At 35.6% G+C, this 27,149-nt stretch overlaps 1 protein-coding gene and 1 non-coding gene across 8 annotated transcripts in view; both read left to right on the top strand.

Annotated features, from left to right (window-relative positions):
* Positions 1-27,149, top strand: part of ABCD3 (ATP binding cassette subfamily D member 3) — an 81,901-nt gene that overhangs the window by 21,363 nt on the left and 33,389 nt on the right. For 6 of the 7 annotated variants that reach the window (XR_009539245.1, XR_009539246.1, XR_009539247.1 and 3 more), the window contains exons 2-9: positions 2,450-2,486; positions 8,738-8,836; positions 12,686-12,774; positions 20,382-20,451; positions 21,856-21,953; positions 22,311-22,434; positions 24,598-24,654; positions 26,607-26,749. Coding sequence is in view for 4 of the 7 variants with exons in the window: in XM_060142465.1 (XP_059998448.1) it covers positions 2,450-2,486; positions 8,738-8,836; positions 12,686-12,774; positions 20,382-20,451; positions 21,856-21,953; positions 22,311-22,434; positions 24,598-24,654; positions 26,607-26,749 (717 nt within the window). In the remaining 3 variants the exon portion in view is untranslated. Of the gene's footprint in view, positions 1-2,449; positions 2,487-8,737; positions 8,837-12,685; positions 12,775-18,633; positions 18,704-20,381; positions 20,452-21,855; positions 21,954-22,310; positions 22,435-24,597; positions 24,655-26,606; positions 26,750-27,149 lie in introns of all 7 variants that reach the window. The other variant, XM_060142466.1, reaches the window with a different exon arrangement.
* Positions 6,312-6,418, top strand: LOC132516646 (U6 spliceosomal RNA). Its single transcript, XR_009539453.1, has one exon. It is a non-coding gene; the product is annotated as a U6 spliceosomal RNA (small nuclear RNA).

Genomic DNA, 27,149 nt, shown 5'->3' with positions numbered 1-27,149 from the left:
TAGCATGTAGTAAGCAATCAGTAGACGTTTGAATGCTTCTTGACCATGTCACTTTTATAATTTACCTGTCTTTTCAGTACCACATGCACTTGATAATGTATCTTTTCTGTGTGCCTTTGTTTCATACTCTAGCAACCAAGTTGTTTTTATATATCTTATCCTGGTACTGCGATTCTCTTTTCCTTGCCTTTGCCCACGCCTGGATGTTGGGCAAGGCAATGAAAAGGATTGATGCAGGAGTGCCGTCGTATTTTGGAAAGTGTGCTGATTTATTGAGTGAGAAGAAGATAGATGAGCAGCTCCTGACTGAACATGACATTGATATTGGTATAATAGACTGGTTTAAGGTCATCATTCACATAGTCACAAAATTAGATTTAAAAATAACTTCAGTTGGTTATACCCTGAAATGTAACGAGATAACTGATATTTAGTGATTGTTCTAGGTATTATAGATACCTCGCCATTTTGTGTGCATATTGATGATATATTTCGAATGTGTTGAATACTTTTATTTTAATGGATTTAGCTCATAAATATAGTATACTGCTCTAATTTATCCTAAGTAATTTATATGTATTTATATAGCTGGTATCTTCAAAATTGAGGAAACATTAAAGAATTCTTAAAAAGAGGAATTTAGAAAGCCTTATTTATAAAAGGGGCTCATAATTAACTGTGCATGCTTGAACATATATATAAAAGGCATTCTGTGAAACAGTTTTGCGGTCTCATGGAAATTTAAAAACAGATGAACAATCCTGCAGTATAATTGAAACTAGAAACAGTAATAAACCTAAGCACTTTAAAAATGATAGCATCTACCGAATTGTATCAATAGTTGTTTGCCTTTCTAGCGTTATTCAGTGACGTGGTATCCTATTACTGAAAATGTTCAGATTGCTGTACAGATTGCTGTGGCTCAACTAGGTATTGAACATACAGGGTTGGGTAATATATGACCCCTGTAGTAGACAAGGAGATATGCTACCCAGATTCCCCTTCAAAGAAGGGCTCATTGTCCGGCTATGAGGAGTGCGGATTACCAGGTAGCCCCTTCTGCACACATCTCTAGGGTCTGCCTTACCTGCAGAGCTACCTCCCTCAAGGTCATGATCTCCCTGGAGCAGCATACATTTGCATGCTGAGCTAGAAAGAGGTTTAAAGACCTGACCATTTCATCCCATCACAGAGCACTATGATGGACAGTATTTGATTCAGGGCTTCCCACTTGGTTGGCTGAAATTTTGTTGGCCTATATCACAGTTTGAGTTCTGCCCAAACTTTCTTTCTTTGCCTTCCTTTCACAGATACTGATCTCTAATAAACATTTTGTACTCCAAACACCACCTCGCCTCTACTTTGGAGAAGCCAACCTGCAATAGCTCCTGATCTCATAGAACTAATATACTGGGAGGAAATATATGTTAAACAAGAGATTTAATACGTGATTAATGTTACATAGAAGCATAGGGTGCTATGGTAGTGTGTATAAAAAGAAGCCAAGCCTGGTTATTATATTGTTTTGGGGTGCTATTATATTGTTTTGAGTAGCGTGAACCTTGGGCATGGTACTGACTTTTCCAAGCCAGTTTTTTCTTTCCTTTTTTTTTTTTTTAATTAATTAATTTATTTATTTTTGGCTGCGTTGGGTCTTTCTCTAGTTGCGGTGAGCGGGGGCTACTCTTGGTTGCGGTGCGCGGGCTTCTCATTGCGGTGGCTTCTCTTGTTGCGGAGCACGGGCTCTAGGCATGTGGGCTTCAGTAATTGTGGTGAGTGGGCTCAGTAGTTGTAGTGAGCGGGCTCTAGAGTGCAGGATCACGGGCTTAGTTGCTCCGCGGCATGTGGGATCTTCCCAGACCAGGGCTCGAACCCGTGTCCCTTGCATTGACAGGCGGATTCTTAACCACTGTGCTGCCAGTGAAGTCCCCCAAGCCAGTTTTTTCATTTGTAACATGGAAATGACACATGGTCTCCCATCCTTTAGGCAGCTAACCTGGGATTGCTCACATGGCTGGGAAAAGATTCCAAGCAGCAAGAGAGTGAGCCCAATGCACAAACGTTTTTCAAGGCCTTCCTTGTGTCAATTTGCTAATATCTTGGCCAAGCCTTGATTCAAGGATGGAAAAACAGACTCTGCATCTCCATGGGAGAATTTGTAAAATAAGTGTAATTGTGTGTGTATGAAAAAAATTACAACGTAATGCCTGATATATTATAGTAGTAGTTAACATTTATTGAGCACTTTTTGTGATTTATACTTAGTAAGAGGACTGTGGATTATACAGTTGGACTATTGTATTTAATATATTCTATCTCAGTATGAAATATAAAAGAAGAAATTCATTTGGAGAATTTGGTATATTCTTTTGATATCTTAAAATAATATTTTATGATGGGAACAGTTTGCAAATAAAGCTGTCTTGCTCTTTTTTCTTTTTCTCTGCAGTAAGAAAAATGGAAAACCACCATTACGGAACAATGAGGTAAAATTTATGTTGTCTACTCTTCGGGATTTCGTGCATTTATTTCATTATATATTTTTGAATTAGGATAAAATCACAGAATTTAAGAATTAGAAGGGAACTTAAATATCATCTCTAATCCACTACATATTATAGGAATTCTTCCTAAAATAGGAATCCTTGGTAGGTGACTTTTCGTATTTACTTGAATCTGTTCATTTGTTGGAAAGTACTACCTAGGAGATAGCCATAACTGTATTAGTTCAAGTCCATGATGGAATTAATCTTCCCTCTCTAAGCCTCTATTTTGTCATTTGTAGAAACACAGGACAAGTTTACTCTATTTTCTCTTAATAGACTCTCATATTGTTTGAAGATGGTTGTATTTTCTGAATCTTTTTCCCCCGCTAAGCAATCCTCATTCCTTCAAGTGTTTCTCAGGTGACATGGTTTCTAATTGTTCTTCAATTATGTATACATTCCTCTGGATCTATACTAGTTAGTTCCTCTAGACATTATGTTTAGGATAGAATGTAGTCTGTGGTCTATAGAATGTAGTCTAATGTAGACGTGGTCTGACTAGCGTGGAATGCATCAGCACTACTACATTTCTTGATATGAACATCATGTTGCTAAAATTCAGCCTAAAGTTGCTTTTACTTCTTTAGCCATTACTTCTGTTTATATTAAGTGGAGTTTGTGATAAATTGTAAGCCTTCAGGTGTCTTTCTGATGAACAGCTCTTTTGACACACGTCTGTATTCATCAGTTGATTTCTTTATTTCTTTTTTTAATGACAATTTTATTGAGATGTAATTCATATACCATAAAATCCATCTATTTAAGTGTACAATTCAGTGGTTTTAGTATGTTCACAGAGTTGTACAGCCATCACCACTAATTTTAGAAAATTTTCAATTCCCCAGAAGGAAATTCCATACACATTAGCAGTCATTCCTCATTACCCTCTCCTCCTGGCCCTTGGTAACCACTGATCTACTTTCTGTCTCTATTGATTTGCCTATTTTGGACATTTCATATAAATAGAATCATGTAATATGTGGCCTTTTGTGACTGGCTTCTTTCACTTAACATGATGTTTTCAAGGTTCATATGTATTGTTGAATGTATCAGTATTTCATTCTTTTTTATTGCTGAATAGTATTTCATTGTTTAGATATACCACATGTATTTATCCATCAGTTGAGGGAAATTTAAGTGGTTTCCCCCTTTTGGTCATTATGAATAATGCTGCTATGAACATTCATGTACAAGTTTTTGTGTGGACATATGTTTTCATTTCTCTTGGGTATATACTTAGGAGTAGAATTGCTAGGTCATATGGTAACTCAGTTGTTTCCCTGTAAATGTCAGCCTATAGGGTCTATACTATTAGTCTATTCTATAATGTCTATTCTGTTACTGTAATTTTCTTTTTTTTCTTTTTGGCCACACTGCACAGCTTGCGGGATCTCAGCTCCCTGACCAGGGATTGAACCCGGGCCATGGCAGTGAAAGCCTGGAATCCTAACCACTAGGCCACCAGGGAACTCCCTAGTATAATTCTGAATATAATTCTAACATCTAGTGTGTTAAGTGGAAGGTATTATCTACAAATTTAATTTGTCTTCTCTATCTTCCTCACAATTGCTGATAGTATTGACTAGGTTAGGACCAGAAAATTCCTCTGTGCCATCTCTTAATCTTTGTTTTTTTGGTTATGGTTTATTCAGCTGTGACTATATCCAGCTGCAGAAAAATCTGGTCTTTATTTCTCCATTAAGGCCACAATAGTTTTATAAGAAACATCAAATTCCTTGATTAATTTGTTAATTCATTTATTAAGTCAGCCTGTCAAAAAATATTGATTGAGCCCCTCATATATGCCTGGCATTGTTCTTGGTTCTGCGTGTATAGCAGTTAACAAAAGTTCCTACCCTCATGGAGCTTAATGTTGTGCATGTCAGCTAATATACTAGCACAGTATCCTTAACAAAGAAGGAAATTAGAAGGCTTTGACATGACTTCTTCCTAGTAAACTTCTGCTGGCTTCTAGGGATTAGCGTCTCTTAGGTCTTCCTAAACCCTCAATATTAATGTCTATTCTCTGAATATCCTGGAGATGGACATCAAAATTGCTGTTCTCCAGTTTTCATAATCTTTGAAAAATGGGACAAGATATGCTTATCTCCAGTCATTTGGCAAATTTCCATCTTCATAATCTCTTATATCTAAATGATACCTGAGTAATCAAACCTTAGTTATCTTAGTTATAGCTACTATTTGTATACCACCGTATCTGAAAGTTCTAGGACATCAGTGAAACTATCCAGTACAGCAGTATTCATTCACTCATATTTTAATTCTTCCTATTTTTTTGTACATTTAAAAATATATATACTTGTTTGCTAGTCATATAGTGTAAGCAAAATAAATTTAGTTTAGATCAAATGGTTGGCCAAAAAGAAGGTTTAAGGCAGTGTACATCCTGATACCACATTTGTGAAATGTATAGGAAGTGCACACACAGACATATGCTGAAATGAAATTTGTAAGAGATGTGCCACATATTAACAGTTGATGTCTCTCAGTGGTAGCTATAGGCTCCTTATTTTTGCTCATCAGAATTTTCTAATTTTACGACAGTGAATGTGTGTCACTTATGAGGGGACGCAATTGAAAAGAACTTTTTATTGAAATTTTTTATAATCTTTGGTGGGATGGGTTGAGGTGAGACAAGTTTCATAAGACATGAGATTTAAGGAGAAAAAAATTTAGATAGAGAATAGTATAAAGAGATAGTTGACTTGTTTTAAAATATTTATTCTTTTTGATGTAATACACAGGGTATAAAATTCAAAATATACAAAGGTAGCACTGTGCTGGGTTTGGTCTTCAGCATTCCCATGCATATTTTAGTACTTTTGGGGTGTGCGTATATCTCCATAAACAATATAGGTAGAATTATTTTGCTTATTGAAAAATTTTATAAGTTGAATCATTGTACTATCGTTCTCCTTTTTTTTCAGCATAATGTTTTTTTAAGATCCATCTATATTGATAGCTATAGATCTAGTTAACTAACCACTCTATAGTATTCTCTTGTATGAATATGAGCTGCTTCCTTTTTTACAGTTGTGTAGAATCTTCATTGCATAAATTTACCATGATTTATGTAATATCTCATAATTGATGTACATTTAGGTTTTTAATTTTATAGTATTATAAAACAATGTGCAAGTTTTTTCATTTATGTGTTTAAGCATATGTTCAGGAATATCTCTAGGATAAGTTTCTAAAAGTAAATTTGCTGGGTTTTACATTTTGCAATGAGTGTACATTTTATATTATGATAGATGCAACATAATAGTTATGTTGATTTATACTTCGTCTAACAATATACAGAAATGCTTACACTTTTGTCAGCACCACATGACCTTTTATTTGCTATTTCAAACATCTGTCTTTTCTGGTCAGTTCTGGTTCATGTCACCTTTCTAAGTTGATTGACACATCAATAGGAACTTCTCGTTGCCCTTTGACCTTGTTGCCTCCTGAATGTTAGGTACATTTTTTTTTTTCTGACTGCATTATTACTTTAGCTTCTTAAATGGTCTTTAATGGTTGTTTTTTTTTTCTATGATTTGCATGTTAGATTTATATCATAAAAGTATTTTTTATATTTTTAAAAAATTACTGGGAAGTTTAAAGGTGGGGAAAGTCAATTGTGGTTAAAATGAATCCTTAGGAGAAGCTAGTAGTGTTTATGAGATGTACTGTCTCTGTAAGTATTTGCATTTAGATTGGTTTCAGGTATGACTTTTATTATGTATCAAGAATGGTACAGTGCTCGCTTCGGCAGCACATATACTAAAATTGGAATGATACAGAGAAGATTAGCATGGCCCCTGCTCAAGGATGACACGCAGATTCGTGAAGCGTTCCATGTTTTTTTTTTAAAAAAAGAATAGTACAGCATCTTGATTATTTCTTCACCCTGAGTCAGCCCTCCAGCCCAGATGTTTGGTGTTTCCTGACTTTAGGAAGTATATCGTTCCCTTTATGGATTCAAATGTAATGAAAATAATAAAGTCAGCTTTCAGACAGCTTAAGAAATAGGAGCAGTGACAACAGGGACAGAAGAAAAAGAGGAGGAGGAATTAATACCAGGTAAACTGCTAATTATATACGACGTGCTTCATTGTTACTTTCTTATAACTTTTTTTTAAACCTTCCTCATTGTTTGCCCTAGATCATTTCTTGAGAACAGCTGGAAATAGTTATCCTCTGTTTAAGTCAGAAGGTGGCCGTTTCACTTTGGAATTATTCTGTCTAAGGCTCAAGCTAGGGATGGAGAAGGTACTGACTACAGGTGGGATGAAGTGAGGTAGGGAGGCAGTGACAGGAGGGAAACGAGAGTAGAAGTCTAACTTTCTTTAAAGGTAGTTGATGTACATTGCTTTCTCTTTATTCTTTTCTTCCTATACTTTCTCAGTTTGGGGAGGTGAAAGGGGATATTTAGGTTGAAGTTGTAAGGTTTGGCTTGGGGAGAATAGGCTAGCTAGAGTAAATAGACTGTGAGTAGGGCATTTTGTGTTTTGTTCACTGGTGTGTCCCCATGGTTTAGAACAGTGCCTTGGGCCAAGTAAATATTGAATGAATGAATACATACATGTGTGAATGAAGTAGACTGGGCCTGTGACTCAGTGGGATGGGGTTTACAACCTTTGTACGGTTTGAAAGACCTGAACTCTGTTCCAGCAGTTACACGGTAGGTTGATTCTTATCCAGTTCTTTCTGTCTTAGTCTTTCTGATCTAACTCTACACACCCAGTGCCTTCATCTCTTGTCTACAGTTCTGTACGACATGCAGTGTCTGTTTATTAGGATTACATATATAAAGCCCTTAGCACAGTGTGTGACATATGGATGGTAGCTTATTATTCTAATTCAGTACACAAAGAACTCATTTAAGGTTTATCAAGTTAGATATTAATTTAATTACAGCATATTTACAGCAAAGTTTGTCTAACAAATAGAATTTACTATACCATGGGTATTTGTTTATCAAGAGCGTAGTAGTTAATACATAAGTGAGCTGTGATTATAGGAGTTGGCGAAAGGAGCTCAATTGGGGATGGGGTCCTTCTGGAGAGTCTTGCCTATTCAGAAGTTTCTTCTGCCTGTTCTTCCAGACAGCCCAAGGGTAATGAAGTAAATAACGTCCACTATACCCAGTTCGTGTCACTCTTTCCTTATCCTTGCAAATGGTTTTATAGCTCTATTTTCTTGGACCAGTGAAAATGAAGAAATATCTGAGGGTAATAAAATGATTTACTGCTCTTAATTATCGTCAGTGGTTTCCCTCTACACTGACCGTAAACTCTAAATCCTTCTATGGCTTCAGGGCTCTGTTTTTTATAGGTCCTGCCCATCTCTTCAGCGTCTCTCCTTTTGTCCCCTCTGCTCTAGCAGCACTGTCGTCTTGCTCTTCAGTGTGCATACCAATTTTATTCCTGAACTGGGTTTTGTGCTTGGTATTCCCTGTGCTTTACTACCCTCCCCCAAAGAGACCTTTCTTCTCATAGTTTTCTGGATCATTCTTTTTCTCTTGACCCTGCCTAGTCTATCTGTAACAGTTTATTTATTGGTTTATTTTTATCTGGGTTTCCCCTGCTAGAATGTGAACTGTATGAGTGAGGGAACCTTGTCTGTCTTTGAATTGGTAAGGAAGAGTGCATATTAGAAATGTTAAATGATAAATCTAGGAATCCAAAAGTTTCCTGTAATTGATAGCAGGAAAACTCCTGTTCAGGATTTTTAAAAAATTCTGTTGTTAATAAGGAAGTGGATGATGAACAAACAGTAATGAGATGGATAATGGCCATTTCTTAGCTGTCCTCTGACCTCATCTTCTACTACTTTCTCTTGCTCACAGCTCCAGCCAGATTGGCCGTTTTGTTATTAAACGAGCTTTTACCTTGGTATTTGGCATTTGCTGTTTCTTCTGTTTGCAGTGTTCTTTTTCCAGATATTTCTGCAACTTCACTTCTGAAAGGAAGTTCTCACTTCCTTATTCAGTTTTTGGTAACATCTTAGTTTCTTGAAAGCATGTTTGAATATGAAGAGCAGTACAAGACTATGTTCTTCAAATGCAGTATCCATCTTAGTAGTTGTTTATGTTGCCTTAGATGAAACATGGTTCTTTAATCTAATTTGTTATAACTATTTTAAGAGCTTTCTTTCTTTCTTTTTTTTTTTACTGTATGTAGAAAGAGGGGAAAAAAGAACGAGCTGTGGTGGACAAGGTGTTTTTTTCAAGGCTCACACGAATTCTGAAAATCATGGTCCCTAGAACATTTTGTAAAGAGGTAAGTCTTATGAAACGATAATATTAAGTGTTCAACTTTAAAGCTTATGTGAGATCAGAACGATAGAATTATAAAGCCTTTGTTCTACTGCAGGTCAAGTGTCTCCTCTGTAGGTAATGAAGACTAAATTTTTGTCTAAGTCATTGCCTGTCATGCAAGTACCCTTTTTGTTCAGCGCCAGTTTTTAAATGATTTTCTCTTGTTTATGAAATATTATTATATTTTATGTGAAATACTAGAGTACTTCAGTACAGCCAGCCTAAATGGTGTTGCTTTATTATAATATAATGCAAACGAGATTAAATTTAGAAAGACCTTTTTATTACATTAAGATGTTAACAAGTAGCATTGATATGGAATACGTTTGAGAGTTGCTTCTTCATATTTGATTAAATATGTTTTTAAGATACCTGAATTCTTCAAGTATTTTCAGGAAGTGAACTGGTTGTAAGAATAAAGTCTTGTTATTCTTTCATTTACTCTTTTGTCAAGATTATCTTTGTCATGATTTATTAAGTATTTTAATGATTAAAAAATAACATAATGCTGTGTTCTCCATCTTTAATTACCTTAATATTCTCCTTTTGTACAACTAGAAATATTATCACTGTTGACTCTTTCTCCTCCCCATACCTACCTCTCATCCTTTCAGTCACAGATACAGATCCTTTCAGTATCTGCTAATTTTTCTTTCTAAATATTCTTACCTAGATATTACAGTGTTCTTTAATTAGTCTCATTTCAAAGAATCTCTCCTTTTTATTTATTTATTTATTTATTGCCTCTCCCGTTGCGGAGCACAGGGTCCAGATGCGCAGGCTCAGCGGCCATGGCTCACGGGCCCAGCCGCTCCGTGGCATGTGGGATCTTCCCGGACTGGGGCTCGAACCCGTGTCCCCTGCATCGGCAGGCGGACTCTCAACCACTGCGCCACCAGGGAAGCCCGAATCTCTCCTTTTTAAATCTTTTCTGTCAAGTTTGTCTTCTTCAAACATAATTGTTTCCCACCGTTCAAATTTTAAAAAGCATTAGGCTTGTAATCTGTTGATAGCAGGAAAAGGATAAGACATTCCAAAAGCACTATAATTCTCAAGGGAAAGGCACATTCCTCCATCACACTGGACTTGCTCTCCTTCCCCTCACTTCAGCGTCATGTCTTGTTGACTCTGCCCTTAAAAGAGACTCTAAAAAATAATTTAATAACATTTGGTTTTTTTCTAATTAGATAGAGATCCTATGTGTTTCTTGAAAAAAAATTGGAAAATGCACTTTTTAAATCTGCTTCGTCCCTTATATTTTAAATGTTTTTTCCAAGCATCCTTGAGTTTCTCTTCGATTAGTCCCTTACTTTCCATTTGTACTGTTCTCACTTGCTTGGATTATTATAATCTCTTCTCCTTTTCTAACTAGTCTTCTTTCTGAAACCCGAATAAGAACACTTGGCTTCTTTTCTCCTGTAGGGTAAATCACAACGTGACTTTGCCCTTCCTTTGCATACCATCTACTTGGAAGGTCCTTTGCTGTTTTGTAGCCAGGCCTTGTGCCCTCGTACTTTCATGACACCATGTTTGTGACAACACCCCCAACAAAAACAAATAACGTTTAAAAACAGCTTAATGCTCTTTATCTTCTTTGTGAAGGCGTCCCGTGACTCTCTGGATATAATTCATTGTTTTCTCATTCTACAATCTACCTGACTTTGAAGAGTCTTTATTTAAAGTACAAGCTTCTTCTCTGGAAAGATTTTTGTATTACCCCCCCCTTACCAGTTAACAGCTTAATGTTCATTTAACCTTTTAGCAGAGGTTTGCTGAATATGAAATGAATGTGAGACATTGAATAGATCTCTGGGAGTTAATAAGAAGGTAGATGGGCCTAACTTGGCCAACCTCCCAGTTCTGTCAAGGTGCATCCATGCCACAGAGCCATTTTACGAACCATCTTTGAGGGATATAAAAATACGGGCTTAACCCCAGTTCAAGAAAGTGAAATAAACTCCAGTAGAAATCACAGATAATTGGAGGTAGAGATAGAGAGATTAATTTAATCAATTTATGAAATAAAAATGCTGCATATGAACATATAGAAGTTCATCTGTATCATAAGGTGAGGGACTGCCTAAATCAAGCCTATCTTTAGTTTCTGACATATTCTATGAACCCAGTAATGGAATTATGGTGATTCTGAGGACAGCCTTTGCATCAAAAAGGCATTTCAGGACTGTCAGTAATCAAAGTTCGGCAGATTTTGCTAAATGAGACAATAAACTTGATACTTATGTAAAGAAAAAATTAAGCAAAGTATATAAAATAAAGGAAAAAATAAACTGTCTTTGTCTAATGTTACCTTTATTCCTCAAATGATTAATTTAGGATTGAGGCTGTACTTAAGGTCTGAATTAAAAGTTAGCATTACCGTTAAAGTGTCATCTACAGATAGGATTTATTAAAATCAGTAGGCTCTTCTGTTCTCAGTTTAATACCTAACTTGATGGTGGGAGAGGGTAGGAAGATGGTATCTTCCTTGCTGGACAGCTCTGGCAAACGTTGGGGGAGCAGCTGTCACAACTCAGTCGTGTAGACTTTCTTTGACATTGTCTTCTTTCTTATGGATTCATTTATTACTTCCATGTTTATTACTCCCTGCCTTGTCTTTCACTTAAGGGCTGTATTTTCAGAACCTTCACCTTTTTTAAAAAACAAGATTTGTTTTGCAAAAATTACAAAAGTCATAGATGCATTTGCCTCTCAATTCCATAACTTTGAAATCAAACACCTTATCCAACAAACATTGCCCCTGCCACACACCCTCTTCTCTGACTTTAGCTTCTATGCTGCTGTCATATTTTTCCCATTTAGAAAGTTTAAGGTCACCTTTGAATGGGTGTGTGTTGCAGTTGGAGGCTGGAGGGTAGATTTTCATCCCACACAAAGACAATTGACTCCAAGCCAGCCACTCAGCCTCTCATCTCTCCCCCACAATGATCCATCTTGCCCAGCATTGCTTAAGTAATGCTCTGTAAACAACACTTTTTAATATTTTGTTCTGCCTAAAAGCTTGCAGTAGTTTTATAAGATCTGCTGGATGTGCAATACTGTAATTCATATGGTTTTAATCTATTTTTTATTTTCCATTAAATCTTTCATCTTTTTTTTTTTTACTCATAATCCTCATTTTCTCCTTTGTTTTACTTGGGTTATTTAATGTATTTCTAATGTCATAAGCCTTTTTTGCTACCTCAGACCTTTCGATCCTGCCACGTATCACATTGAAGTGATGCAAATATACTTACCTACACTGGTCTGTTTTCTTACATTTTATGTGTAAATCTTGCCTTAATAACTAAATTGAAAGCCCTGCAAGGGCAGGAGCACTATTAAGAGATTTTTCTAACAAACTGAACCAAATTTATTCTACTTAAGCAAAATTTTAGGCTTCAGTATTTGTTCTTAACTGTGTATTGGTAGTTGTCATTTTTCTTTATTAGAGTTGTATATTAAAAACATAGGACAATCACAATACACTGTGATTTAGGTAGTCTAACTTATACTGCTGGTTTCTGTCATTGACTAATTATATGAAGGCAAGTCATTTGACCTGCCTGGGATTACTTTTGAATCTGGATGAAAAATTAGATTAAATGATCTATAAGGCCTTTTCCATTTACATTATATTTTAAACTTCTTTCAAAATTATATTTAAAAATAACCTGTAGGTAAAATGTCAGCCAACTACATTAAAGCTAGAATAAAGCTTTGAATTTAGAAACCAAAAATCTTTACCAAAGTAATGTTTCTTTTAACTTTCTAAAATGCATTTAATTAATTTACTATACCTGGTTTATTTTAGACAGGTTACTTGATACTTATTGCTGTTATGCTGGTGTCTCGAACATATTGTGATGTTTGGATGATTCAGAACGGGACACTCATTGAAAGGTACTTTTCATCTTCCTCCTGTATGTATGAAATACTGATTTGTGTCATATTTAAGTGTTATTTTAAGCAAGGAATAGATTCTAAGTTAGGTATAAATACTTAAGTCAAATTATGTCTTTGTTCATTTACTTAGTAGATATTTATTGTCTCCCTTGTGCCACAGGCAGTGATAGGGATGTACCCATGAGTGAACAGGAGAGACCCTGTACCAAGCCCTGCAGAGCTGGCCGTTTATAGAGGGTCAGAGACAAGTAAACAGAAAATTATGGGACTTCCCTGGCGGTCCAGTGGTTAAGACTCCACGCTTCCACTGTAGGGGGCACAGGTCCAATCCCTAGTTGGGGAACTAAGATATCGCATGCCCCTGGGGCACGGCCAAAAAGAAAGAAAGAAAGAAAGAAAATTAATATGCGGTATAATAAATGCTGTAGTGGGAACTTAAAAAGTCACCAAGCTGGATGTCTGAAATTAATGAGATAATTTGAGGAAAATATCAAAGCATTTCAGGGAATCATGTTGAGAATGTTTATTAAACAGAAAAAAATTCTTAGACATTTTCTTCAGTTTCTGAAATTAGTGCTTTATATATTTTTTCATTATAGTCTTTGTACGTATATTAATCACTGCAATTGATGATTTGGAATTTAAAAACAAAAAAACAGTTGGGATATTAACATTTATCTGTTAATAAAGGTATTAACAAAGGTATTGGTATCCTCATGATACCAATTTGAATGTCAGTAAAAAATTTTTTCTTGGAATTTTGTTTCCTGGCATGCAGTATTTTATCAGAAAATTTCTTAAAGTACTTAGTATAATGTAACTGTTTGAATGACGGTACTTAAAATTTTTAAATGCTCCCAAATTTTGTAAGTTTTTTTCTGACATCCTTGATTTGTGTGTGGCTTAGAGGATTTGTAGGAGAGGCAGAATGCTTTATGCAGGTGTTTTCTGACTCATCTCTCTAGAAGGACAAAGAAGTTTATTTGCATAGGATTAAAGCCCCGACCACGTGCCTCTGAATATGTGTAAATGGTATAGACGCCAATATTCAATTCAGGGCGCCCTGAATCCTTTGGTCAGTCCCATGCCTTTTTATTTTAATCAAAGTAATATATGAAAAGCTTAAAAAGTAAAACATGAATATAGTTTAATATCAAATAGCCATACAGGACTTAATCACAAAAACATTAGTTCTGTGCCCCATTCCTCCCACCTGTAACTGTCATTCCTGGAGCCAGTTGTCTTCTGTTCTTTTTACTGTTTCATCTCTTATTTTGTCTCTGCATTTCACACTTTTTGTCTCTGTTACTTCACACAGTAACACACTTATGTTACTGTCTCTAGATTTTTCAGTCTTAGAGACTATGTGTGTATTTATTTCTCTTTTGGAAGATGAGAATTAGCTCTTTTCCACTCCTACCCATGTCTGTGCTCATTCTCTCAATGTTATATCACAGTTTTTTGTTAAATCAGAATTTATTGTTTACATGATTTTGACTTTTGTTTACAGCTGAGCCAAATGCTCTTCTTTGGTAGTTTCTTTTATATACAACTTCTTTTCCTGGCATTTATAAATTGCAGGTTTTTGTGCACATTAATTTTTTGCCTACTTCTTACTAATTCAGCTCAAGCTTATTGACAACACTATAAAATCTCAGTATTTGGGGGCTTCCCTGGTGGCGCAGTGGTTGAGAGTCCGCCTGCCAATGCAGGGGACACGGGTTCATGCCCCGGACCGGGAAGATCGCATATGCCGCGGAGCGGCTGGGCCCGTGAGCCATGGCCTCTGAGCCTGCGCGTCCGGAGCCTGTGCTCCGCAATGGGAGACGCCACAACAGTGAGACGCCTGCGTACCGCAAAAAAAAACAACAAAAAAAATCTCAGTATTGTAATATGTCAAACACACTAGATAACTTAACTGATTTTTATCTATTACCACCCCATACCTCTTGTTAGTTTTCTGTCTTCCGGCTCTCATTAGGATTGATTGTGCTTTAGCTTCACTAAATAGCAGTCATGTTTGAATTTACTTTTATCATGATCTTAGGAGTTTTTTTCATCTTTCTTTCCTGCATTAAATAACTCCTATGTTCTGGATCTTTTGTTTTCCTCTTCCTCAGTTTACTTTCTCATTTTGGCAGATGCAGTCTTTTTCTGAGAAAAGGTTACGAGGGAAGTAAAATTTTGAGACCTTGTGGGTCTGATAAAGTCTTTTACTCTCACACTTGATAATTTAGTTAGCTGTATTTATTCATTCTAAATTGGAAATCACTTTTTTTCAGAATTTGGAAAGCATCATCCTGTTGTCTTCTATAGGGCTCTGTGGTTCTCAGCCTTGGCTGCAGTATAATTAGAATCATCTGGGGAATTTGAAGACCTACTAATGCCTGGGCCCACCCCTAGAGATTCTGATTCAATCAATCATTACTTTTTGAAGCATCCCAGGTGATCCTAACCTTGATCCCAGCCAAGGTTAAAAACTACTGATCTAGCTTCCACATTTGGTGTTGAGTCCCATTCCTGTGCTGATTGCCCGCCCTTAGCAGCGGATCTTCTTTTACCTGCTTTGGAAGCTTTTATTATTTCTTTATTGTTGATGTTGTATTGCTGGTGTTATGGGAATTTCACTGAATGTTGGTGTGAATTTTTTTTCATTCCGTGTGTTTGTGCTAGGCACTAGGTGGGCTCTTTTCAATCTAGAAACTCATTCTTCATTCTGAAGAATGAAATTTTCTTGTGTTTTTAAAAAAGTTCTTCCTCTCCAGTGTTTTCTGTACTTTTTCTGGAATCTTAGTTGAGTGTTGGACTTCCTGGACTGATCTTCTGACTATAATTTCTCTACTGTTTACATCTCTGACATTTTATATTATATTCTAGGAGATTTCTTTTAACTTTATCATCCAGTGAATTTTTATTTGTTTTAATTTTATTTCCAGGAGCTATCTTTTTGTATGAATGTTCATTTTTGTAGCAGTCATTCTTTCAAGTCTGTGACTTTCAGTGTCCTTTGTTGTTCTGATCTTTGTCATTCAGTTTAGAGCTTTCCTTAAGCAGTCACTCTTGGCTGTGTATTCATATTTAACTTGCTAGAAGCCAAGTTGTGGGATTGTTGATTGTCTGGTTTCCCTGAAGGGAATTTGTAGGGGGAGTCTGGTCAGTTTTGTGTGTTTGTGCCCCAGTGAGGAATCCTCTAAGGAATTCTAAGAAGTTAAGCATGAGTGTAATTGAAGCGTTTGTTCATTGCTGCTAGCACATCAGCTTTAGCAGGATCACTTTTGTTAAGTTCTCTTTCTATGAGCTTTGTGTACAAGTAATTTGAGTCATTTGTATGATTAATATAGAGAAGACATGTATGTCCTTTTACATGATTATAGAATTTTATATTTTTTTCCTTTGATGGCTTTATTTATTATTTAAATGCCATATCTGTTAATAAAAATACAGGCTCCCCAACTGTAGTGTTATTAATTACCTGTGACAAAAATAACAGGTTACATCCACTGTGAATAACATTATATTAGATATCTGTGTACAGTCACATGATACATATAAAGAACCCTGTACAATCATGGTATAGTATAGAAGATTATCTTTTAAAGTTTTTTCCCTTTTATTCATATTTTGTGATTTCATGTTTTTGTAACCTAAAAGAATAATATTTAATTTTCTAAGCTAGGGATTTCCAACTTTAATTAAATAGGTGCTTATTTTAATTTTCTCAAAGACTGAATGCTCTAGAGAAAATCCATCACTAAGAGTATGTGGTGCATTAATTTAATTGGTAATGATGGATAAGAGGAAAGTTATTATGTAGCATGAGCCAACTTATAATTCTACTAGACTAATCAACTTGTTGGGTACTGAGCCTTAAAATTCAGTTATGAGATGTAGAAAAAAATTAAAAAAACAAAAATTTTAAGAGTTTTTAAGAAACATATTATTTTGACATAATTTAAACTTGCAGAAAAGCTGCAAGAATAGTACAGGGAGCTTCCTTATACTCTTAACCCAAATTCACGATTCTGAAGCAGTCATTTTATTTGTTTGTTTGTTTATTGGCTGCATTAGGTCTTTGGTGCTGCGCGTGGGCTTTCTCTAGTTGCGGCGAGCAGGGGCTACTCTTTGTTGTGGTGCGCAGGCTTCTCATTGCGGTCGTTTCTCTTGTTGTGGAGTACAGGCTCTAGGTGTGTGGGCTTCAGTAGTTGCAGCAAGTGGGCTCAGTAGTTACAGCACGCAGGCCCTAGAGTGCATGGGCTTCAGTAGTTGTGGCACGTGGGCTCAATAGTTATAGCTCACAGGCTCTAGAGCACAGGCTCAGTAGTTGTGGCACACGAGCTTAGCTGCTCTGCAGCATGTGGCATCTTCCCGGACCAGGGATCGAACCCGTGTCCCCTGCATTGGCAGGTGGATTCTCAACCACTGCACTACCAGGGAAATCCTTGAAGCAGTCATTTAAAAATTAATTGTTGAGGACTTCCTTGACAGTCCAGTGGTTAAGACTGTGCACTTCCATTGCGGGGGGCATGAGTTCAATCCCTGGTCAGGGAAGATCCCGCATACTGTGCAGTGTGGCCAAAATAAATAAATAAATAAAGTTAATTGTTGAGTTTGGGTTTTTTTTGAGCACGAGCCACCTCTTTTCCTTGCTTGGCCCTGCAATAAACCTTTCTCTGCTCCTCCCCCCAAAAAACAAAAACAAAAGTTAATTGTTTATTTTCTCCTGAATAAAGATTTTTGAGCTTCTGCTGTGCATGAGATCTTTTGATATTTGGTCAAATTAAAAGTTTTAAAATATTGTGAATTCATAATATAGAACAGTTTTATTGGAAAAATTAACACATTTCTCTAACTTGCTACTAAAGGTACATTGTAAACTTTGTCTTTTCCATTTTGCCTCTTGCAAAGTATGTTTAGATTTATGTTCTTCTGCTAAAATAGAGTCACAAAGAGACTTGTTATGGTCCTTAATGTACTTAATTTTAATATCCTTTACATCTTTTAGGCTTACTTGTTAGCAGTGACTAATGACTTCGGAATGGGGCAGATTTTAATAGGGCAGACCCCTTCTTTAAGGTAGAAACTGGCAATTCTATGATATGGAAGGTAATGTTTCATATCTTGTTGCTGCTGCTGGGGAGGAAGAAATTCCCCTCTGCCCTTCTAGGTTCTTCTGGCTGGTCTAAGAATTAAATGGGCGTGAGACAGATTAACAGGAGAAAATCAAACAAAGGTTTAATAACATGTGTACATGGGAGAGACCCAGGAGAATTTAGTAACTTGCCAGAATAGCCGAAGCCCTCATGTTGAATACCATCTTCAGCTAACGACAGAGAGGATGTTGGGGGTAGGGGTTTGGGACTTCACAGGGGAGGAAGGCAATTCACATGAAGATGGAAAAGCAAATGTTTGGTAAACAAATGTTTGCTGGGCCACGTGGAGACTCTGGGACACAGCGTGGACTCTGATCTCTAGGTCCTGCCTACTTTCCCCACACATGCTTAGCCCATATGCTTTGCAGATATCTCTGGTCATAGCTCTATTCTGGGAGCAGGCCCTTTTATCTAAATTCTTTAGGCAGCTAAGGGGGAGGCAAAAAGAAAGACTTCCTGAGGCTTCTGTTTCTTAAAAATAATCAGCCTAAAGTAATCCTTATGCCAAAGAAACACGTTTTGGGGTGGCAAAGTTTGTTCCCCTATACTGCCGTATGTAATCATAAATATATCTTTTATTTTTAACCACTTGGCTATAAGTAGCATTTTAAAATTACCAAACTGTCTTAGGATTCCTGTATGTTTTAGAAGTAATGATTGCGACTACTCTAAAATTACTTTATTGATGATTATTTTTCTTTTGCAGTGGGATAATAAGCAGAAATAAAGCTTTATTCAAGAAACCATTTTTTAAATTTGTAGCTGCTACTCCAGTGGTAAACCATTGCTGAATGATGGCATGTGCTTTACCAAAGTTTGATAATCTTGTGTGTTTCACAGCTTGGGCAGCACTAAAGCACTTTGGTTTTATGTAAAGTTTGGTTCAAATAATTTTAATTTAAACCTCTAAACTTTTGTACTTAATTACTTTTCGCCTCTAATATTCTTATTGCTCACACAACATTTTTGTGTGGCTCTATTTTAACTTTTTTCTAGTTCAGCTTTAAAAAAAATTTTTTTAACACTTTTTAGCAGCTATGTCAAAATTGGACTATTAATTTTTCTATCAGTCTAGAGTAACATTTCCCAAAGTATGTTCTTTGGAATCTTAGCAATGATGGAGGAAATGCTAGTGCTACAAAGCCCTCTCAGAGTTTTACAATGCATATTATACATTAGAGCTTTGAGAGGGCCTTTGGTAAAGACATTTGTTAGCGTTAACTCAGGTTTTTGCAAATTTATTTGCCCATGGAACTTTTTTGCTCTAAAAGATCAGTTCATATTACTTGGCATTATTCATCTACTCCCTCATAAAAAGAAATTATTTATCAGTATGTATACGAGTCATTTTTTTGTGTAGAGCTAGGTTTGAATCATTTAGCACATTGTTTTTCAAAATATGGTTAATTTACTTCTGGGAATATTAACATTATCTTTGCACTAGACCACAGACATTTGGTAGTCAGAGATCCTTTACTTATAATGATATAATGGCTTTCTATCTTTTTAAAAAAGTAGTGGAACCCTTAAATAAGTTCTTAGTGGATATTTTAAAAACATAAATATTTAAAATAGATTAAAAATAGATAAAAGATCTGGTTTCATTGAAATCCCACTGCCATCTTTTTTGGTAAAATTTTCTTAGGACCACAGTCAATCTCATTCTTAGCTGTATTAGCTTTACAATAGCAGAATTGAGTAGTTGCAACAGAGACCTTATGGCCCACAAAGCTTAAAATGGTTGCTCTTGGCCCTTTATAGTAAGAATTTGCTCATCTGTCATTAGTCTGTCTCCTTGCCATTAGTTCATACAAATGACAGGATGTTAAAATATTTAAAGGCAAACAAAGAAATAGTACTTTATCCACAGTAATCCATTCCTGGGTCTATAAAGTTGTTAATTGTTTCATCATATAAAACCCCTTTTGTGACTGCTTAAGTGTAAGCCTGCTGGGTTTTTTTTTTTTTTTTTTTTTTTTTTTTGCGGTACGCGGGCCTCTCACTGTTGCGGCCTCTCCCGTTGCGGAGCACAGGCTCCGGACGCGCAGGCCCAGCGGCCATGGCTCACGGGCCCAGCTGCTCCGTGGCATGTGGGATCCTCCCGGACTGGGGTACGAACCTGCGTCCTCTGCATTGGCAGGCGGACTCTCAACCACTGCGCCACCAGGGAAGCCCAAGCCTGCTGTTTAATTACCATTTTTACGAAGGAAAGAACTAGCTATCATTCTTATTTAATTTTGCCGTTTGTAGAGTGATTTCCAAGCAAGCTGTTTAAAATGACAAAATTTCAAAAGTTAATGTTTTTGTAAGAAAATGTTTTTAGCATCTTTTTTCTTATTGATTCATTTGATTCAATGAAAATTTCCAAAAATAGTTTTAGAGATTTAGAGAGGTTTTTTTAGTGTTAAATATTGCTTCTTTTGCAACTAATGCATTGCATGTGGTGGTTTGCAGTGGTATCATTGGTCGTAGCAGAAAAGATTTCAAGAAATACTTATTCAACTTCATCGCTGCCATGCCTCTCGTAAGTGTTAATTCTTTAAAGATTTTTACATAGGGAAAAAATTGCATCTTACTGAAATCTTTTAGGATTTTTACTTATTAAGTTCTTTGAAGATTTATATACTAAGTTTTTTCAAGTTTAGTTTTGTAACTTATAGTGGAGTTTTTCAGTGCGCAAACCTTTACACTAGATAGAAAAATTTAAAGGAATTATGTTTGGATCAGTTTCTTTGCATACATATGTAGGTGTATACAAGTGTAGATGATTTTTTCTTTGACCATTAGGCCAGGGTTTCTCAGATATTTAGTAACATCCCACTAGATGGAAATAGCACCCCTCCCCCAGTTGTGACAACAAAAAAAATGTCTTCAGTGTCTCCAAACATTACCAAGTGGCCTGTGGGGGGCTGAGGTGAGGTTGTGGGGCAGTGAGCTGAGGGCAGAAATCCTGGGTGAGAATCATTGCTGTAGGCCATAAACTGTTACAGTAACTCGAACCACTAATGTAATGTAATGTAATGTAATTGGAATTTATTGTCCGAATTTACTAAAAATAAACGTTAAGTGGTCCAAATCATAAGTAATTTTCTTAGCTTGGGTCTTACCTTTATTCTATTTTATCGGCACGATAAGAATTTTAGTATTGTATGTGTGGGAGTAAAAGGGAGGAGCTTGATTATAGAACTTAATTAATTAGAACATATGTCAGATTTAATAAAGCTTGAGGATAGACATACATGGAAGACCTTTTAAAATAGAAAATTGAGAAAAGCAGCATTGATGTCAATCAAAGATGGAGATTCAGCAGAAGACCAGTGTTTCCTTGAGAAAATTTTTATATAAATGTGACCTCAGAACTATGGAAGAATTAATTTTAATATAATGGTGGAAAAGAGTAGTAAAGTTGACTGCAGAAATAATCTAGAAGATGGCATTAGTTGGTATAAAACTTGTAGTAATTTTTTTAACAAATGCAAATACAGTGGGTATAGAGTTCCGTTGTCTAGGGTTGTAGTGCTGGTAGCAGGAAAGAGAAGATATAGTAAGCATAAATGTCAGTACTCCTAAAGTAAGTTCTTTACACTGGATAGAAAGGTGACAGATTTGCTCTTTGGCTTGTTTATATCTCCCTCCCCCCCCAAAAAAAATAAAAAAGGTAACAAGGTGCTTCTCATAATTAATAATATTAATATATTCTAAAATTAATTTCCAAGTAAAGGGTAATATAGCTAATTACATTTGATTTAGCATGTTCTCTTTGTGTCTTTGGAAATGTTTAGTAAAACAGAACTGAATTATATCAATTTGTACTATCAGTTATAAAAAATTTATAGGATTTGGAGACAAAATCAATGATAGGGAAACAAATTATAATTTAGTAAGTAGAAATGAAGCAAAACCAGTAATATGTGTTTGTTTGTTTTAGATTTCTCTGGTTAATAACTTCTTGAAGTTTGGGTTAAATGAGCTCAAACTGTGCTTCCGAGTAAGACTAACTAAGTACCTCTATGAGGAGTATCTCCAGTAAGTAATAACCTATTTTTATATTTAAAATACTTAAACAATAATACTTATGATATTGAGATGTAGAAGTTTTTCTTTTTTATTTGATATGTTTTTCAAGAGGATTGCTCTTAGACCCAGAAGCATATAGAGAAAGACATCAGCTATTTGGAATCTAATCCTGGCTCTTCCATTAATTGGCCAGTGATCCTTCTCCAGACTTGCATCTGCATCTCTAAAATAAATTAGGACAATCATTAGGGCCTCTTCCAGCTCCAGATTTTTCTGTTTCTATGAATTTGCACTACATAGTATAATGTGAATTTTTTTGTTTTTAAAATCATTTGTTTTAAAGTCATCTTCTTATTGTTATTTTAGAACTTTCACGTATTATAAAATGGGAAATCTGGACAACAGAATAGCTAATCCAGACCAGCTGCTTACACAAGATGTAGAAAAGTTTTGTAACAGTGTAGTTGATCTGTATTCAAATCTTAGTAAGGTAAGTTTTTCTATTTTTATTGTTGTTAATTTGCTTATCTTTGAATCTAAGCAAATTTATATGGAATTGATTTGATGCACATAACAGCAGCATATAAGTATTTAATGCTTTTATAAGAAAATTATAGAGTTGTTATAATAGTTTTAACTACAGTTACTTAATTTTTTATATTATTGGTGTGAAGTGCTTTGGCCAAGAACTGAGAATTTAGTGTCTTATAAAGATGTTATAAGAACTTTGTAGGCTGTTTTCAGTAAAACGACAGAAACTTGGATTTTTATCTCTTGACCTGTGTACTTCTGGCAGTTGTTAGAAATTCATGGTCAATTTATTTTTAGTTCCACATTCATAACCCTAGGCTAGGACATATTCTTGCCCAATTCTCTGCTTCAGTATCTCTAATAGATCATTTAAGTAATAGTCAAAAATTTTTCACAAGATATTAGTACATTTCAGTTTTTTCTAATTACTGTTTTTCCCCCCTTTCCAGAATATTGCCAAAGCTTTTGACTCTGACCTTAACTAGTTTTCTTCCTCCTGATTATGTCAGCTCTTACTTCCTCTTCTTATCTCACCACCCTTACAGTTTTTGCTGTGGTCTTCTCATTAAGCCATCTTCTTTGCCATTACCTCCTGCGTTGGCTAGCACATGTAGAGGGCATCTATAAGACTGTCTGCCCAGCATTTCCCCCGCCACTCTTCATCTTAGATGCCCCATTTCCCATCCAGTCCACATGACTGCTCTTGGTTTGTGGTCGGAGCTTGTCTCAAACTGGACCATTTGTAGTATCTTGCCTCTGACCACAATTGATCCAAATATTCCAGTCTTGAGACAAAAAACTATATACTACCAGGGGCTGGGTCACATTGTAAGAATAGGAATGCTCCCATTTCAACCATGTGGATGGAAGGAGGTTAGGCAGTTCTAAGAAAAGCGATCTGTATCCCTCTTGATAGGCCCACTGCTAGGACACCTTTTCACTTCATGCCAAACTTTGTTCTTTATTTAGCTCTCTTTAAGTCTTTACTGATCCAAACTCTAGAAACTCAGACAGCTGCAAGTTGTTCAGTAATGCAGCTGCTTTTTTCCCTCCGCCCATCACCACATTTTAGTTCGTTCTCTCTGTGTGTGTGTAGGGGGGAGGTGCTGTATATAATATTTTTCATGTAATTCTGTAGACATTGTTGTGTATTCTTTATTACATCTTGGCACTTGAGTAAGTCCATAGCTCAGGACTTGTCACAGCTGCCGTAAAGAAAAATATTATCAAATTAATTGATTGTAGTGGTGCTATATACGACAGTATATTTAGTTTATAAAATATCTGATTGTTTGAACTCTGACTTCAATTGAGTCATTATTTTTGTCAGTAACTTAAGTGTACTTGAATTTTATATATCTAAGTATATGTCTAAATATATCTAACTTCTTGATAATTCGTAAGACAAGAAAGAAAAGGTTCATCTTAGTACAAGCCAATTAATAAACGAAGCCACCTATCCTAATATAGTCAGAAAGGAGTGGCTATGGACTTAAAGTAAATGAACACAGTTTGGGTTTCTTGAAAAACAGTTCAAAATATGTACAACTTTTGGTATGTCAGTTGAGTTGTCTCTGTGTGAGGAGCAGTACATTAATGTATTATTTTAGTTCTAGGAGCTTGAGTTTTAGGTCAGAAAATTAGATTCATAAGCTCACTCACCATATTTCAACATGTAGATGTTGTGATAAAATCAGACAACGTTAAGAGCAGAAAGAGTCTCTCATTTTTCAGGTGAAGATATATAGAAACCAGAAAAGCTGTTAGTAGATTTGGGGTTAAAACTCAGGTCATTTTATTCAGTGTCTTTATACTACATTGAGAAATTGCTAAGTAAGTAATGGCTAATTATCACAGTAGAGCTACCTTAGTTGATGGAAAGTGGTAAATACTTTTCCCAGTTGATGGTCAGTAGACATTGATCAGGCTGTCTCCATTTTGGGTTTCTTGAGAGTAAGAACTGTGTCTTGAGTTGCATACTGTTACATTACACATAGTGGGAACTCTGCATGTTGACAATTATAAATGTCGAATAGCATTTTGTATTTAACATGTTTATTGGCTATCACTCTAGGCAATCTAGTTCTTTTTAATTCTGAACGTTCTGATGTTTATTTTACAGCCATTTTTAGACATAGTTTTGTATATCTTCAAGTTAACGAGTGCAATAGGAGCTCAGGTAAGTTTACTTTTATTCTGTCTTCTAAATGGCTACAGTACTGTGCTGTGAATAGCTGGATGGTTTGTAAGAATTTTTATGTATCTCAAAGAATGTATTTTTTACAAGTGTAGGTAATAAAGTCTGGTTATAAAATAATACCGTACTAGAGATTTTTAAAGGTTTCTAATTTAGCTTTTTAATTTTGCTTAAGCCAGACACTTCGAAAATTTTTGTGGCTTTAACAACCAGAAGTGCTTAAACATTGAACATACATGTATTTATTGTTGCAAAGTAATGTCTAAAAAGAAATTTGGAGACAGCTATTTTACTATGCAATTTGAATGTTTAAATACTTTTAGAGTGGCCATAACAGTTTCAAGAATATTTTATAATAATATAAATGGTTGACTATCCTATGAGCCTTATTAGGTGTCTCTCTGACATTTGTGTTAATAAGAATGACCTTTATATTCTGAGTATTCTCGTTGAAGTCTAACTTTACTCATTTAATATGAAGTATTATTGTTATATATTTATAACAGTCATATAATAGTGTGGTTGTTTTATGTGTATGTGTACATGTGTACGTATATACTTTCTGTAGTTGATTAATAAATAATTTATGTAGTGATTTTTGTTCTGTTCCAAAACATTGGGGAAAGCAGTTTTTTATTTTAATTTTCTTGTCTATCTTCCTAACTTTTTGATATCTCGTAAGCCAGGTTTAATCATTCTTAAAACTTGTTTTTACTGTAAACAAGTGAATAGGCTTAAGGCCTCTTACCGATATATTGAAATATTTTGATGGTACTTATTATATGTTTATAATACTTAAGTATTATATTTATATTTAAATATATCTCCATGTGTTCTTATTTTCTCATTTTGTATTTCTTAGGTAGAAACTATGTTTTAGTTATCTCTTTTGCCCATACTTCTAGTAATTGTTGAAATGCATTGAATCGATCATACTGAATTTAAAAATAATACACACTATGTTCCATACACACTGTCTGAATGAAAAGATGAGTAAGACACAGTTCCTACTGAAGAGGGATTATGATCTGGTGAAAGGGTAGATATTCAAACAATTGTAATAAGTGATAAGTCCAGTAATGGAAGTGTGGAAATGTATTTACTGTCCAGAAGAATTGGAGGTGATATTTGCGCTGCTTTGAGGATGATGAGTAGGCCTCCATTAGACATGTCAGGCTTGCCAGACATAAGAACAACTTCATTGAAAGGCACGTTCAGGAAACAGTTATTTCAGTATGGCAGAACATAGGATATATATATGGGAATGAGGGAAGTACCTTCGATGAGCTTGGAAAGGCAAGCTTGAAGCTTCTCTCTTAGAAGGGTCAATGCGTGATGAGGTACTTTACCACATTAGAAAGTACGGCAGCTAGAAGCAAGACGCAGGAGAAGGGAAAGGCAGATTGAGCTCATTTGGGGGAATTGAGCTTGAGGTTCTACAGAGTAGTAAGCTTCAGATGTACAGTAAGTATTTGGAAATAACATCTTGGATTCTTAAGAGTGATGGGATTAGAGGTATAAATTTGGGAGGAGAAGGTAGTGAAAGAGAAAACCTCAGGGAGTATTAACATTCAAAGAAAAGGCGAAAAAGAGGTTTGCGAGTTATTGTGGAATTAAGAGAGTGTCGAGAACAGTTCCATCAGAAGAGTTTTAGGTGCTGTAAAAAAGAGTGGGGACACAATTAGGAGTTTTTAAGTGAGCAAATTTGGGAGAACTGGGGAAAGAGTGGTGGGAGGAGGAGTAGATGAGTAGTAAAAACAAAGAAGACCCAGTGTGTAATTTCTCAGAAAAGAAACAATTAAGGGAAAAAATTAGTCAAAAGAGTAATTTCTCTCAAAGTAACTGGAGTTAATTATAATAAATTGTGTGTGTTGCATTCAGTGAATTTATTATATCCTTGACCTTTGTATATCTTTCTCTCCCAATAATAACAGGGCCCAGCAAGCATGATGGCCTACTTGCTTGTTTCTGGGCTATTCCTAACTCGAATTAGAAGACCCATTGGTAAGATGACAATAACTGAGCAGAAGCTTGAAGGAGAGTATAGATACGTTAATTCTCGGCTCATCACAAACAGGTGTGTACAAATGTATTAAATGTATTTGGCTGTACTAAAAATTCCTTTGTATGGCTATTGAAGTCCTGTAAGCTGACTCCAAAAAGTCTAGTAACACTGTTACTGAAATTATGTCTGTGTGTATTTACTTCTTTTGAAAATATACATTATGAAGGATATCGGTTTTATAAAGTAGTAATCCTCTACGTTTCTAACCCTGTTTCTTGTTAACTGTTTAGTATCCCTGATTTACCTCTTCATGTCTTCTATTGACTAACTTTCTGTTGATTTCACTTTAAGCAAAGTCAAAAAAACAATTTAAATTCGAATTTACTTCTTCAAAGAAAATTTTGTCTCAATTTATCTACAAATGTTTTTTGTTCGAGACTGTATTTGGACTACTCAAAGTTAATTCAGTCTC

The sequence above is a fragment of the Lagenorhynchus albirostris genome, chromosome 2 (assembly GCF_949774975.1).
Source record: "Lagenorhynchus albirostris chromosome 2, mLagAlb1.1, whole genome shotgun sequence".
Taxonomy (NCBI): domain Eukaryota; kingdom Metazoa; phylum Chordata; class Mammalia; order Artiodactyla; family Delphinidae; genus Lagenorhynchus; species Lagenorhynchus albirostris.
The sequence above is the reverse complement of the archived record's forward strand: the minus strand, read 5'-3'. Positions and strand labels throughout refer to the sequence as shown.